The sequence below is a fragment of the Salvelinus sp. IW2-2015 genome, linkage group LG4q.1:29 (genome assembly GCF_002910315.2).
Source record: "Salvelinus sp. IW2-2015 linkage group LG4q.1:29, ASM291031v2, whole genome shotgun sequence".
In the NCBI taxonomy this organism is placed as follows: Eukaryota; Metazoa; Chordata; class Actinopteri; order Salmoniformes; family Salmonidae; genus Salvelinus; species Salvelinus sp. IW2-2015.
In genome coordinates, this window is record NC_036842.1 from 32250296 (window position 1) to 32265263 (window position 14968).

The following is a 14968-nucleotide window of genomic DNA, read 5'->3' on the forward strand; positions in this document are numbered from 1 at the left end:
GCCCGTGTGAACAGACAGTGGTTGTAAACTATGAAACACGGCCCTCTCTCCCAACCCTATATAAGCCCCTTTACGAAAATGTAACTTTCTGTTCCGAGGACGTTAGGGCGACGATCCTACATTAAAAGGGCTCAGATAATAACCTAACGAAATTAGCATTGAATTTCAACGTGAAGATGAAGGTCAACACGCCGAAAGGATGAATTTCGACTATACCAGCCAGATTATAGCATGAGCTTAAAAGTATGGCAACTTGGTATGAACTTTGAACTCTTATTCACTAAAGAAGTGATACCTCCTAGCCGTTGCGTTAGCGCAGCAACTGTAGACGTGGACTAGGAGAGGACGGACAGAGTATTTGTTCTACCACACGACGATGGTACTACCAAGTATCCATTCTACCACCAGACATTCTTTAAAGGACAACCAGGCCTCCCATCTACGACCAACCGATCGAAGTGTAGCTCAGAGTAAATATTTATTGCGTTTTCCTTTTTCAAATGGGCGGAAATTCAGAATGCATAAGATACTGTATTTACGATAGCATAGCTGCCTACGGCCCGATAGAGACAAAACCTTTTTGCTCCTCAGTCTTCCCGCTCTTTCACTCAAAACCAACCCCCCTTTCTTTGTGTAACCAGCTGTCATATCTGTTCTGTCCGCTAGGGATGTTTTCCTTTAGGACATCATTTGTAATCAATGTATGATACATTCTGTGTAGATGTAATTCTGTGTGATTATTTAGGTATCTAGTAAATAAATAATTAAAACAAATTTTGTATTGCTGATTCAACTTGTTAGCCAGGGTTCGTGAAGATAACCAAGAATTTACAACTTTCAGATGAGACTAAATAAGGCGAGGATTAAATATTGACTGCTATTAATGTAAAAGATTACTAGGTCTTTAAGAGTTTATTCTGAAGATAACAGCTCTATAAACATTATTTCGTGGTGCCCCGACTTTATAGTTAATTACATTCACCTGATTAGCTTAATCAGGTAATATTAATTACAAAGAAATTATTTTACAGAATAGCATGTCATATCACTTAATCCGGCATAGCCAAAGACACGACAACTAACAATTACCAAAATAAAAACTAGACGGTCTGAAATGCTAAAATTTGAAAGTATTCATGGCAAAATGTATAGAATTGCAGGACATTGTCTTAAAAACTGATTTTTTGTTCTCAGCTACATGACAAAATGTGTAGAATTGCAGATGCTAACATTGCAACTGCATCTGAAAAGAATCCTGAATTAAGTCAGTCATTCTGTGGAGCTTAATAATGGCCACAGGAAACTCTCTTCCTCAGAGAGTCTGGTGAATAACAGCTTAACAACCTCTTAGTGCCATCACTTCTACAGGTGTTGCAAAACTTTTTTTCTCCTTTTCTTATAAGTCATCGCAGATGTCAACACTTAGTATTTTACTGCATTGCTCACATATATACAGTACCAGTCAAAAGTTATTCTCTCTCTCTATCATCCATCCATCCATTTTCTCTGCTCTCTTTCCCCATAGTCTCTGCAGCAGCAGAGAGGATAAGGTTTATCCTGGGTGAGGAGGATGACGGCCCCCCGCCCCCTCAGCTCTTCACTGAACTGGACGAACTGCTGGCCGTCGACGGACAGGAGATGGAGTGGAAGGAGACAGCCAGGTGAGGAGAGAGATTTTCTCTCTCATTTATTATTTATATATATATACATTATTATAGTGATACCTCCTAGCCGTTGCTTTTGACAGTACCAGTCAAAAGTTTGGACAGAGCTACTCATTCAATGGTTTTTCTTTTTTTGGACTATTTTCTACATTGTAGAATAATAGGGAAGACATCAAAACTATGAATTAACACATATGGAATCATGTAGTAACCAAAAAAGTGTTAAACAAATCAAAATATATTTTAGATTCTTAAAAGTAGCCACCCTTTGCCTTGACAGCTTTGCACACTCTTGGCATTCTCTCAACCATCTTCACCTGGAATGCTTTTCCAACAGTCTTGAAGGAGTTCCCACATATGCTGAGCACTTGTTGCGTGCTTTTAATTCACTCTACGGTCCAACTCATCCCAAACCATCTCAATTGGGTTGAGGTCGGGTGATTGTGAAGGCCCCCACACCAGCACACCACCTCCTCCTTACTTCATGGTGGGAAACACACATGCTGAGATCATCTGTTCACCTACTCTGCATCTCACAAAGACACAGCGGTTAGAACCAAAAATCTCAAATTTGGACTCATCAGATGAAAGGACACATTTCCACCAGTCTAATGTCCATTGCTAGTGTTTCTTGGCCTAAGCAAGTCTCTTACTTTTATTGGTGTCCTTTAGTAGTGGTTTCTTTGCAACAATTTGACCATGAAGGCCTGATTCACGCAGTCTCCTCTGATCAGTTGATGTTGAGATGCGTCTGTTACTTGAATTCTGTGAAGCATTTATTTGGGCTGCAATCTGAGGCTGGTAACTCTAATGAACTTATCCTCTGCAGCAGAGGTAACTCTGTTTCTTCCTTTCCTGTGGCAGTCCTCATGAGAGCCAGTTTCATCATGGCGCTTGATGGTTTTTGTGACTGCACTTGAAGAAACTTCAAGAGTTCTTGAAATATTCATGTCTTAAAGTAATGATGGACAGTCATTTCTCTTTGCTTATTTGAGCTGTTCTTGCCATAATATGGACTAAGCCTTTTACCAAATAGAGCTATCTTCTGTGTACAACCCCTATCTTGTCACAACAGAACTGATTGGCTCAAAAGCATTAAGAAGTAAAGAAATTCCACAAATAAGCAAGGCACACCCGGTAATTGAAATGCATTCCAGGTGACTACCTCATGAATCTGGTTGAGAGAATGCCAAGAGTGTGCAAAGGGGTCATCAAGGCAGCTTTACTACATGATTCCATGTGTGTTATTTCATAGTTCTGACATCTTCACTATTATTCTACAATGTAGAAAATGAGTAGGTGTGTCCAAACTTTTGACTGGTACTGTATATACACACACACACTATATGGTATGTGGACACCTGCTTGTCGAACATCTCATTCTAAAATCATGGGCATTAATGATTATGGAGTTGGTCCCCCCTTTGCTGCCATGACAGCCTCCACTCTTCTGGGAAGGCTTTCCACTAGATGTTGGAACATTGCTGCGGGGACTTGTTGGGCGATTAGGCCTGGCTCGCAGTCGGCATTCCAATTCATCCGAAAGGTGTTCGATGTTTTTTTATTTTTTTATTTTTTTATTTCACCTTTATTTAACCAGGTAGGCTAGTTGAGAACAAGTTCTCATTTGCAACTGCGACCTGGCCAAGATAAAGCATAGCAGTGTGAACAGACAACAACACAGAGTTACACATGGAGTAAACAATAAACAAGTCAATAACATGGTAGAAAAAAAAGAGAATCTAATTACAATGTCTGCAAAAGGCATGAGGTAGGCAATAAATCGAATAATTACAATTTAGCAGATTAACACTGGAGTGATAAATCATCAGATGATCATGTGCAAGAAGAGATACTGGTGTGCAAAAGAGCAGAAAAGTAAATAAATAAAAGCAGTATGGGGGGTGAGGTAGGTAAATTGGGTGGGTAGTTTACAGAATGGACTATGTACAGCTGCAGCGATCGGTTAGCTGCTCGGATAGCAGATTTTAAAGTTGTTGAGGGAGATAAAAGTCCTCAACTTCAGAGATTTTTGCAATTTCGTTCAGTCGCAGGCAGCAGAGAACTGGAAGGAAAGGCGTCCAAATGAGGTTGGGCTTTAGGGATGATCAGTGAGATACACCTGCTGGAGCGCGTGTTGCGGGTGGGATGTAGCCATCGTGACCAGTGAACTGAGATAAGGCGGCACTTTACCTAGCATAGCCTTGTAGATGACCTGGAGCCAGTGGTCTGACGACGAACATGTAGCGAGGGCCAGCCGACTAGGGCATACAGGTCGCAGTGTGGTCGTATAAGGTGCTTTAGTAACAAAACGAATGGCACTGTGATAAACTGCATCCAGTTGCTGAGTAGAGTATTGGAAGCTATTTTGTAGATGACATCGCCGAAGTCGAGGATCGGTAGGATAGTCAGTTTTACTAGGGTGAAGTTTGGCGGCGTGAGTGAAGGAGGCTTTGTTGCGGAATAGAAAGCCGATTCTTGCTTTGATTTTGGATTGGAGATGTTTGAATATGAGTCTGGAAGGAGAGTTTGCAGTCTAGCCAGACACCTAGGTACTTATAGATGTCCACATATTCTAGGTCGGAACCGTCTAGGGTGGTGATGCTAGTCGGCGCGTGCGGGTGCAGGCAGCGAACGTTGAAAAGCATGCATTTGGTTTTACTAGCGTTTAAGAGCAGTTGGAGGCCACGGAAGGAGTGTTGTATGGCATTGAAGCTCGTTTGGAGGTTAGATAGCACAGTGTCCAAGGAAGGGCCGGAGTATATAGAATGGTGTCGTCTGCGTAGAGGTGGATCAGGGAATCGCCCGCAGCAAGAGCAACATCATTGATGTATACAGAGAAAAGAGTCGGCCCGAGAATTAACCCTGTGGTACCCCCACTAGAGACTGCCAGAGGACCGGACAACATGCCCTCCGATTTGACACACTGAACTCTGTCTGCAAAGTAGTTGGTGAACCAGGCAAGGCAGTCATTAGAAAAAGGGTTGAGGTCAGGGCTCTGTGCAGACCAGTCAAGTTCTTCCACACCGATCTCGACAAGCAATTTCTATATGGACCTGCTGAAAATGGAGGGCCTTCCCCAAACTGTTGCCTCAGAGTTGGAAGCACAATCATCTAGAATGTCATTGTATGCTGTAGCGTTAAGATTTCCCTTTACTGGAACTAAGAGGCCTGGCCCGAACCATGAAAAACAGCCCCAGACATTATTCCTCCTCCACCAAACTTTACAGTTGGCACTATGCATTGGGGCAAGTAGCGTTCTCTTGCCATCCACCAGACCCATATTCATCCGTCGGACTGCCAGGTGGTGAAGCATGATTCATCTCTCCAGAGAACGTGTTTCCACTGCTCCAGAGTCCAATGGCAGTGAGCTTTACACCACTTCAGCCAACGCTTGGCCTTGCGCATGGTGATCTTAGGCTTGTGTGCGGCTGCTCGGCCATGGAAACCCATTTCATGAAGCTCCCAACGAACAGTTCTTGTGCTGATGTTGTTTCCAGAGGCAGTTTGTAACTCGGTAGTGAGTGTCACAACCGAGGACCGATCATTTTTACACACTTCAGCACTCGGCAATCCAGTTTTGTGAGCTTGTGTGGCCTACCACTTTGCGTCTGAGCTGTTGTTGCTCCTAGACATTTCCACTTCACAATAACAGCACTTACAGTTGACCGGGGCAGCTGTAGCAGGGCAGAAATTTGACGAACTGACTTGTTGGAAAAGTGGCAACCTATGACGATGCCAAGTTAAGTCACTGAGCTCTTCAGTAAGGCCATTCTACTGCCAATGTTTGTCTATGGAGAGTGCATGGCTGTGTGCTCGATTTTATACACCTGTCCTCAACGGGGGTGGCTGATATAGCCAAATCCACTAATTTGAAGTGGTGTCCAAATACTTTTATGTGTATGTGTGTGCACACACTCATGCATTGAATTATACACTCTTTGTTTGTTGTGTCAATTGATTCTATGTATTTGTGGGAGCAGCAGTATTCTCTATTGTCCAAAGTCTAATGTCCCCCTTGGGGACATTAAACTATATCGTATCATAACACACACACATTCCTTTAGTCCAAGTGTCTCAGAGAAGGAGTGGTCAGTTCAATCATCGTGGTCTTACACCGTTAACCCTCTTTGACCTTGGGCCTTCAAGGCTTTCTAACGTTAACCCCCTTGTCACCAACACCCACCCAGCTGTGGTATATCAAAGTCATACTATCTACATCATATTGGTGAGGGACACACTAAAGTCCAGGGAATGGCTCCAATATGGAGTTGCTTGAGTAGGGCAGTAGCGTGTGTATTTACATGTATGCGTGAGTAGGAGGAAGTGTGTGTGTGTGTCCATGAATGCGTGCGTAGGGTAGTAGTGTGTCCTCTGGTGAACTACTAGCTCACTCTTATCTGGATGAAACACTGCTCTTTTCCCTCAGTGAACCCAGAACACAACCTCTGTGACCTCCCATATGATCTGTCCCTTTTCCTGAACAGGTTGCTTTCTGACTGCGGTTCTGACTATGTATCAAGTGTCTCAGAGTAGGAGTGCTGATTTTAGGAACCATTTTGCATTTTACATCGCAATGATTAAGATGGACAAGGGGAGACCTGATCCTACACTAGATCAGCACTCCTTCTCTGAGACCCTTGATACATACGGCCCCAGCTGTTTCCAGTTTTACATTAAAGATGACTAAATCTTAGTTAATGCACATTGTTACATCATTGTCTTACGTCTTATATGGTGACTTTATCTGCACTGATGGTTGGTTGAAGGACTAGTCACCTATTGGAGGACAATTCAATGGAGTGCTTTAGTCCCTCCCCTGTAGTGGTGATTGTCCCTGAGGCCTGTCTCCTCCCTCCCCTATAGAGGTGATTGTCCCTGAGGCCTGTCTCCTCCCTCCCCTATAGAGGTGATTGTCCCTGAGGCCTGTCTCCTCCCTCCCCTATAGATGTGATTGTCCCTGAGGCCTGTCTCCTCCCTCCCCTACAGAGGTGATTGTCGCCTGAGCACTGTCGTTCTCCCATCACGCTCTATAGAGGTGATTTGTCACCTCTGAGAGCCTGTCTCGCGTCCTCCCCCTATAGATGTGATTGTCCTCTGAGGCCTGTCTCTCTCCCTCCCTTAAGAGGTAATTGTCGCCGTAAGGCCTGTCTCCTCCCTCCCCATACAGAGGTAGATTGTCCCTGAGGCCTGTCTCCTCCCTCCCCTTATAGGGTGATTGTCCCTAAGGCCTGTCTCCTCCCTCCCCTATAGAATATTGTCCCTGAGCCTGTCTCCTCCTTCCCCTATAGAGGTGATTGTCCCTGAGGCCTGTCTCCTCCCTCCCCTATAGAGGTGATTGTCCCTGAGACCTGTCTCCTCCTTCCCCTATAGAGGTGATTGTCCCTGAGGCCTGTCTCCTCCTTCCCCTATAGAGGTGATTGTCCCTGAGGCCTGTCTCCTCTCTCCCCTCAAGGGGCCTAAATGGAGGCAAGGTAGGGCCGTTTGATGTCGGATGTGGGATGAGGCGAGGTTAGGTGAGGCAGGTGGAGAATTCTAAAGGGACAAACCTCTTCGTCTCAGTGCTCTGACCACCACATCGGTTGTGTGTGGTCCTGGTCTCAGTTCAGTGACACGTTGTTGTTTTAAGATGCTTGTTATTTACACTTACTTGGAAATGTAAAGAAAACCACGATCGGTTCTGTATATGTAGTATGTAGGGTGTTCATTCACTGCTGTACAATGTAAAGAAAAACGGGGTAATTCAAGATGGTGCTAGGAAATTTGTAAAAACGTTGTTTTCTTTGCCCTTTTTCATTGTAAATTACATAGAATGAATCATTAGATTGTTTTCTACAATATCATAACCTTAATATACTTGTACTTGACAGTTTTTATTGAGCAGTGACCACTTTTTGATCATGCCTGCAATGGTGGGGAAAAGTATCCAATTTTCATACTTGAGTAAAAGTAAAGATAACTTAATAGAAAATGACTGAAGGGGAAGCCGCCCAGTATAATACTACTTGAGTTAGTCTCAAAGTATTTGGTTTTAAATATACTCAGACAGTCAGACATAATTTAAAAATTAAGCATGTGTTTAGTGAGTCCACCAGATCAGAGGCAGTATGGATGACCAGAATTTTCTCTTAATACAGTAAATGTGTGTCAATTAGACCATTTTCCTGTACTGCTAAGCATTTGAAATGTAACAAGTACTTTTGGGTGTCTGGGGAAAATGTATGGAGTAGAAGTGCATCATTTTCTTTAGGAATGAGTGAAGTAAAAGTTGTCAAAAATAGTAAAGTACAGTTATTCCAGTAGTACTTTTTAAAGTATTTTTACTTAAGTTATTTTCACTACTGCTTGCCTGTGATGACATTCAATTCACTCTGAACATGCTAAATTCTCAGAGTAAATTGTCTGTAACTTTTGAGCCATATGTATGTAACTTTTGAGCCATATGGTAGAGGCATGCGGTTTGGACTATTGTTTTTCTGACAGAATTCTCTATGGAATGGACATATTTGTATAAACCTTGAATTAATTAATCATTTTATGGGTGAACCCTCTATAGTATGTAGACGTGTCCATAAACCAGAATACACATGTATTTGTTGCTAAGATTTACAGCCCCCCTGCTGCCATGGTGGATATTATTGGTGCTATATCCAAGTGTTTAACAACTTTTTTTTGTCCTCGGGGATTGGCTATCCCCGGCCTCAGATCAATTTAAGAGTATATGCATTGATTTTAATCTTTCTCAATTGATCTCAAAACCCACATGGCTAAATGTGAAAACTATTCTTACAAATAAGCAAAATAAATATGATGCTGTATTTCCATATGATCTCAGTGATCATTGGCCCATAGTATGTATAAGATAAACAGCAAAATACTAGTTCTCGTTTAATTAAGAAAATAACCTTTTAAAAAGTTCTCTCCTCAAGGGTTTTTACATGACATGTTCTACTCTTATTTAGCCACTCTCCTGTATTCCTGACCCTGAATTGGCCCTAGAAAATGTGTTCTCCATATCTATTCCTCTGGCAAATAAACACGCCCCTTTTTTAAACAATTCAGAGTCAAAGATGGATCTAACCCTTGGTTTTATTTGGAGTTATCTGAGCTCATTCAGATGAGAAATCAGGCCTGGGCCAAAGCAAGGAAAACTGACTCTAGTGGACTGGCATTCTTTCAGACAATTGAGAAACGGGTAGTACCTTGATTTAAGAAAGCTATATCTAGCTACTTTTTAAGCTCTGACTCTGCTGGTTATCCTTCTCAATTTTGGAAAACAGTAAATGCACTGAAGCGTACAAATTCCTCTTCTTCCCTGCCTAAGCAAGTTCTTTCTGATTGCATCATAACTGAGAAATGGGATAACTGATGCTTTTAATCATAATTTTATGATGAAGGCTTTATTTGAGAGAAACAGTGGTTTAACTGACCTTGGTCAGTCAAACGACTGCTTTTCCCTCTGCCAGACTCTAGCTGACTCGACAGAATCTTTGTTTTCATTTTAACAATTGACTATCTGTGACGTGCTAGATGCCTTGCTTAAGATTGATGTAAAAAAAAATAATAATAGTTGACTGGGGCGGATATGCTTGATCCATTTTTGCTGCAGCTCTCTGCTCCCCTTGTTGCTGAATCATTAACCAATATTTTTAACCTGACGATTTTATCTGGTAATATCCCCAAGTAGCCCATGTACTCCCTCTTCACAAAGGTGGTGACCCTTGTGACCTAAATAATTCATCGCCCTATTTCTCAACTTTCTTGCCGAGCTAAAATATTAGAATCCTTGATTAATTCTCAGCTTATATCTTTTAAATGTACATCAGTTGGGTTTTAGACCAGGTCATAACATTATCTCTGCTGCCTTCCTAGTTATAAATGATGTGGTTAACTGTGTGGATAAAAGACATTGTCCTGCCCTCTTCATTGACCTATTGATCACTCACTCTGAATTCAGAGGCTTTCCTCAATTGTCCTAGACCAGGCTGCATGTAACTGGTTTAAAAGTTACTTGACATCTTTACTAAACTTTAGACATACCACACCTGGTGTCAGGGATGATTAACTCTGGAAATTCCATTGGTCTTTCCTGAGTTAGGTAAATCAGCTTTTAGTTTTCTTGTATCTTATTTGTGGAACAATCTTCAAAATGTTCTTAAATGTGATGTTTTTGTACCAACCGGTCGATCTCCAAGCCATTCCTTGTCGATCACCAAACATTTCTGTAAAAAAAACAATGATAAAGCCTTGCGTTCCTATTTAATTTTTTTTATTTTGTGCTGTTGGCTGTTAGTGCAGAACACTGCTTACCCGGTAGGGCAAAAGAGCACATCAAGTGCAGCTATAGCCCCACCGCTGGCCAATCAGATAGCTCAGATCAGTGTCTGCACAGTTTCGTAGCGCCATAGACTGTAAATATAAGCCTCGAACGTACAACAAAGTTGATAATGTGAGGTTTCAAAACTTTTAAAACCATAACTAGAGCGAAACTCAACAGATACAGCACAGGGCTGCTGTTTTTGAAGAAGTTCATGTTTAAGTTGTTATTCAGCACTGTCAACACTTTGTTCAACAGTTTGATAAACCATAAAATCCTAATTTCGATAAGCTTGCGTCATTTGCAGCTTGTCTTTTTTTAATATCAAGGAATATTTAACTTTCCCTGGTCAGAGGAGTAACAACATTAATTGGTGCGTGAGGCATAAGTAATGCAGTGGGACTTAAGTTTCGCCATCAGCTGGAAGACTGTGTCCCCATTTCTCAGCAGAGAGTGGGAGAAAGAAGGGACCGTGAGTCGGGTGAGAGGCAGCCTCACCCCTGCTCCCTCCCTCAGACTGACTATCAGATGCCGGCCATCACTCCAGTAGAAGAAATAGCCTATTGCACTAACCTAATTGCTACAGAACTGTTTTTAATTGGTTAATGTTGAATAGGCTTGTGCTTTTTAAGTAATAATAAAAAATAAAAAAGGTAGATCTCGGCATGCATTTTGTCTCAAAGTGATCTTGACCACTGCTCTAGGGAAATTCAAAAAGCTGACTAAGGACTTTATTACTGATGAATGTTCGTATTTTTTTTATTTATAATGACCATGTTTAAAAATAAAAAATATGACCATGTTTTTCTTTCTGCTTGCATTTTGTATTGATGTTGATGTTTGCATTTTATGTAATTCAGGGCTCATTTGTAAAAGAGACCTTGGTCTCCGTATGACTCCCTGATTTAAAATAAAGGTAAAATGTACAAGTATTTTTATTGCTTCGTCCCACATCCCCTGCTATTTTCTGTGAAACGTGATGAACCCATAACATAGAGGGGTTGTTTTGTAAAGAAAGAACCCTCACTCACACACACTATGTATGTTGTGTCAATTGATTGTATGTACTTATCTGGAAGCAGAAGCACTCTCTGTTCAGTCAAATTTCCCCCTCGAGGACAATTATAGTATATCATATAACACACACTGACTCTTTCCTTTAGACCAAGAGTCAGTCAATTGGTCAGTAAATCATGGTCACTCATGTGCGTCAGTTCAACCATCATGGTCTCAGTTAACCCTCTTTGACCTTGTGCCTTCAAGGCTTTCTAACGTTAACCCCCTTGTCACCAACACCCACCCAGGTGTGGTATATCAAAGTCATACTATCTACATCATATAGGTGAGGGACTCTTAACAACACATCTGCGCTTGATGTTCTCTCTGTCCGAGAGCTGTGTTTATCTCTGTGGGGCAGAGTCGATTTCCTCGCTTATAAACCCAGGGTCGTTACACTATTATTGTTGGTCAATCAAAGCGGCGCTAGTCAGATGCTCCATATGTAGCAAGTGAAGTGGGAGGTTTCTAACAGTGGCGTGCCGTGGGCCTGGGGCCTGGGCCTTCAGTGAGGTCCTACACAGTCCCACCCGAATTAATCCACCTCTTATTACCATCATTATGATGCCATGGCTCTAGACACTATACATTTAGACAGAAACGCAGTATAACCAGGCGACCAGAGGCGTTGCGTACACTTGAAATTGACATTTTTATTCAGAGAATTGCAGGGGACGAGTACAATACAGTACAGTTCAATAATAGGCAAGAACATAGTCGAGTGCACAGTTATATTTAATATTCTTCTTCTATCCTTTTGGTCCACAAACTTTGAGCTTTAAGTAAAAAAAAAAAATACAGTGTGTTACTAAACAGCGCATTGTCGCACCAAAGCAGTTTCACCGTGATGATAAAGCACATAACTATTCACTGAAATAAAAGAAAGAAACAAATAATTTGCAACATCGGCTATTTGCCATTTTATTTTGTTAATATATAGGCTATTTAATATTAACGAAATAAATGCGAAACATACATAACATTTAATAAAAATAAAATGCATTGTATGCCTACTCCACAAGACTGATTATTTGAACACAAAATCTTTCCTCCTTTCTTTCTCAAGAACTTCAATGACTCTGTTGTACAGTCTATCTGTGCGTTTAGTTCACCAATAGTCCTTTTCTATCGCAGGAGGCTAATGCTGAAGCCGAGTCTGTCAGTAGCATTTCTGGAATAGTTTTGATTCGCTTTAAGGCCGAGAATGACCGCTCGACAGAAGCCGTGGACACAGGGATAGTCACTGTCACACATGCAATGTGTAAAGTTGCCCAATGTCCTCATTCAGATTTTTCTGCTTAAGGAATCAAGGAGATCAGGGGACTTTTCCCTTAAAATCAGTCATAGCATACATTAAGTCAGTTCTGTTTTTAGTTGGATAGGTCGAACAGTGTTCGTGACTCTCTGTTAAGCTGGAGAAGGCTGTTTGGGGTAATTTTTTTTCCGGTAGGTCTGAAAGTGCTGGGGGTCCAGGAGGGAGAGAAACATTAATTTTTCGTGGGTCTTGAAACTGTTTCGTATTGGCAAAGAATGTTGTCCAGAATATTGCTGTGGAGTTGTTGTAGTATGTGTCGAGGTTCCTTGTGCTTGGGCTCTGCGTGCGCTGGGTGAACTTGAAGATGCGCGCTGGTGTCATCGTAGATTTGACTGAACCTGCGCTCTCTTGCTCAATTGTGTCACAAAAACTTGTTCACCTTGTCAGGCAGAATTGTAATCAAGTTTGGTTTCTGTAGAATTCCAAAAAGCCATGCGATATTAAAATCCATTGAATGTTTAAGCAAAAAACAAAACTCAACATCAAACGTGCATTAAATCATCACCATAAGCAAGTATTCCCGTCATGGTCATCATGATGTTCGAGTAAGTGGTTAAAACAGCTCCTTTAGGGCACTCTATTTCAAAGACTGCATTGACCAACTCTAGATGTATATTGCCACTCGTTGGTGCAACCTTAGGAAGTCGATGCTTGCAGAATGTCATCAGGCAGTTGCGTGCGCTTAGGGATCGTGGAAAATTGCTGCAAGGCATTGAGGTTGGCACGAAGGACATGCATTCTTTAAGCTTTGGAGGCTCTTGACGTCGAGTAGCTCACATGCTTTGATTAGTGCATAGCACGTTGAAATGAATAAGGCATCGTTCGCCTTCTTACTTTAGCCTGCACCGCTATTGAGTCCAAGATGCACATGACTTGCTCTGCGCCATCACACTGTGCCACCCATTTACATCCAGAATACATTCAATTTTCCTCCAAGAAACGAGAAATTAAGAGGCGGCAATGTATTCAGCTCGCTTGCGCTTGTCAAATCTTCAAATCGGATATAACGTCTCCTTGACTCCTGTGTCCGTCAACATAACGCAGACGAGTGAAGAGCTGTGCTGCATTTTCCACATCTGTTGTCTCGTCCACCATATAAGCAAAAAGGGAGCTTTTTTATAATTCCATTTTGATCTCTTCTCCTCATCTCAGCAATAGATAAATTAGGTAATTTTTGTATTTCGCCTGACGTCCAATGAACACTTTTGTTTAGTGGACAGGTTGGTATTGTACATCTGTGTGTGCTTTTCAGAAAGAAAAAGAAAGAAACTCACGGTAGTTTCCTTGTTTTGTCGGAGTCAGACTTTCATCGTGTCCTAAATGACAGTTCCTGTTTACCCAACACTGACCACACTCGAGTCTTTTCAATATTTCGCTATTTATATCTTCACGTTTTCATTGTGCAGTTTCCGTTGCTCTGGCGCGCTTGTTTAGTTGAAGCTGTAGATCCACTCGGGTCTCCCCAAAGTTTTCAAAAAGCACATTGCTTGTCTATGTGCCAGCCGTACTTTGGTGTTCGTTGCTGCTTGGTTAGACATCTAGTTTGCAAGCAGTGTGGCTCAAACACAAATCGATAGCCTTGCAATAATGAGGCATTCCCAGCAGTCGGTTTGCAGTGCTTTCTTCGGAGCCTGTGAGCCATCGATGGCAGTCGTATTGGACACTTTGAAAGTGGCGAACGAACCCTTTCCCGCCTGTGACAGGCTTTGTAGCGTCGGCGTCGGGCGACCTCTCTTACAATGTCAAACTTTTCTGAAAAGTTAGTCTTGAGAATGGCGTTACTAATTAATATTCTCGACAAATCGATATCTTTCCTCTTCTGCCATTGTGGGTTGAAAAAACAGCTTAGTAGTAGCAAATTAATTCCTTTATCCAGTTCAGTTTTTCTAAGTTTGAGGTTTCTGCATAGACCTGCCCATAGGACTGCTCTGAATTTGGTAATCCAATCAAAAGACGTGCACGCACTAAGCTGCTAGCTGGCTTACTGTGTACACTGGAGCCAGCAGCTAGGCAGGCGTACAATAGCCAACTCTAAAGCTGATTGGTTGACACTAAATTTTCATTTCCATTCACTTTAAGCTACAAGTGCCGCAGCTGTTGATTCTGAAGGCTGAGGGCAGATTTTAGACCCTGGACATGATGGCTGAATATGATTGGATAAAAGATCTAACATAAAGACAGCCCTTCCAAATCTCAACTGGCAACCAGAGGAAGCTATGAATATGAAGAGTATAACTCTTACTCTGGGGAATACTTTATATCATATTTGTGGGAAATATATTAAAAAAAATATATATATTCTGATGATGTTTAGGCACGCAGAGAAGGCGCTTGCTGGCCTGACGGCCCCACCACTGGTTTCTAATCAATGCAAACTGAAATTAAATTAAATTGGCTAAATGAGGAGTAGGCTACAATGATCAACCAACACGTAGTCTTGTTTTCATATGAATGGAGTTGTAGAACAAGGATGCTCAAAAATAACCTAAGTTAGCCTTGCTAACTCTATGCTTCTTTAACAACGATTTGATGCAGTCAAGACGGGCACTACCAGGGTGGTAGAGTATGATAGACAACTTGTTGCTGCTGGTTTATATCTATTGTAACTAGCCCTGA

The 14968-nt window shown here is 41.8% G+C and overlaps 1 protein-coding gene across 1 annotated transcript in view; it reads left to right on the top strand.

Moving 5' to 3' along the window:
- Positions 1-1544: 1544 nt before the first annotated feature.
- Positions 1545-14968, top strand: part of LOC111961825 (electrogenic sodium bicarbonate cotransporter 1) — a 69859-nt gene continuing 56435 nt past the window's right edge. Inside the window, exon 1 of the mRNA XM_070442836.1 lies at positions 1545-1661. Coding sequence (XP_070298937.1) covers positions 1639-1661 — 23 coding nt within the window. The 5' untranslated portion in view covers positions 1545-1638. The remainder of the gene's footprint in view (positions 1662-14968) is intronic.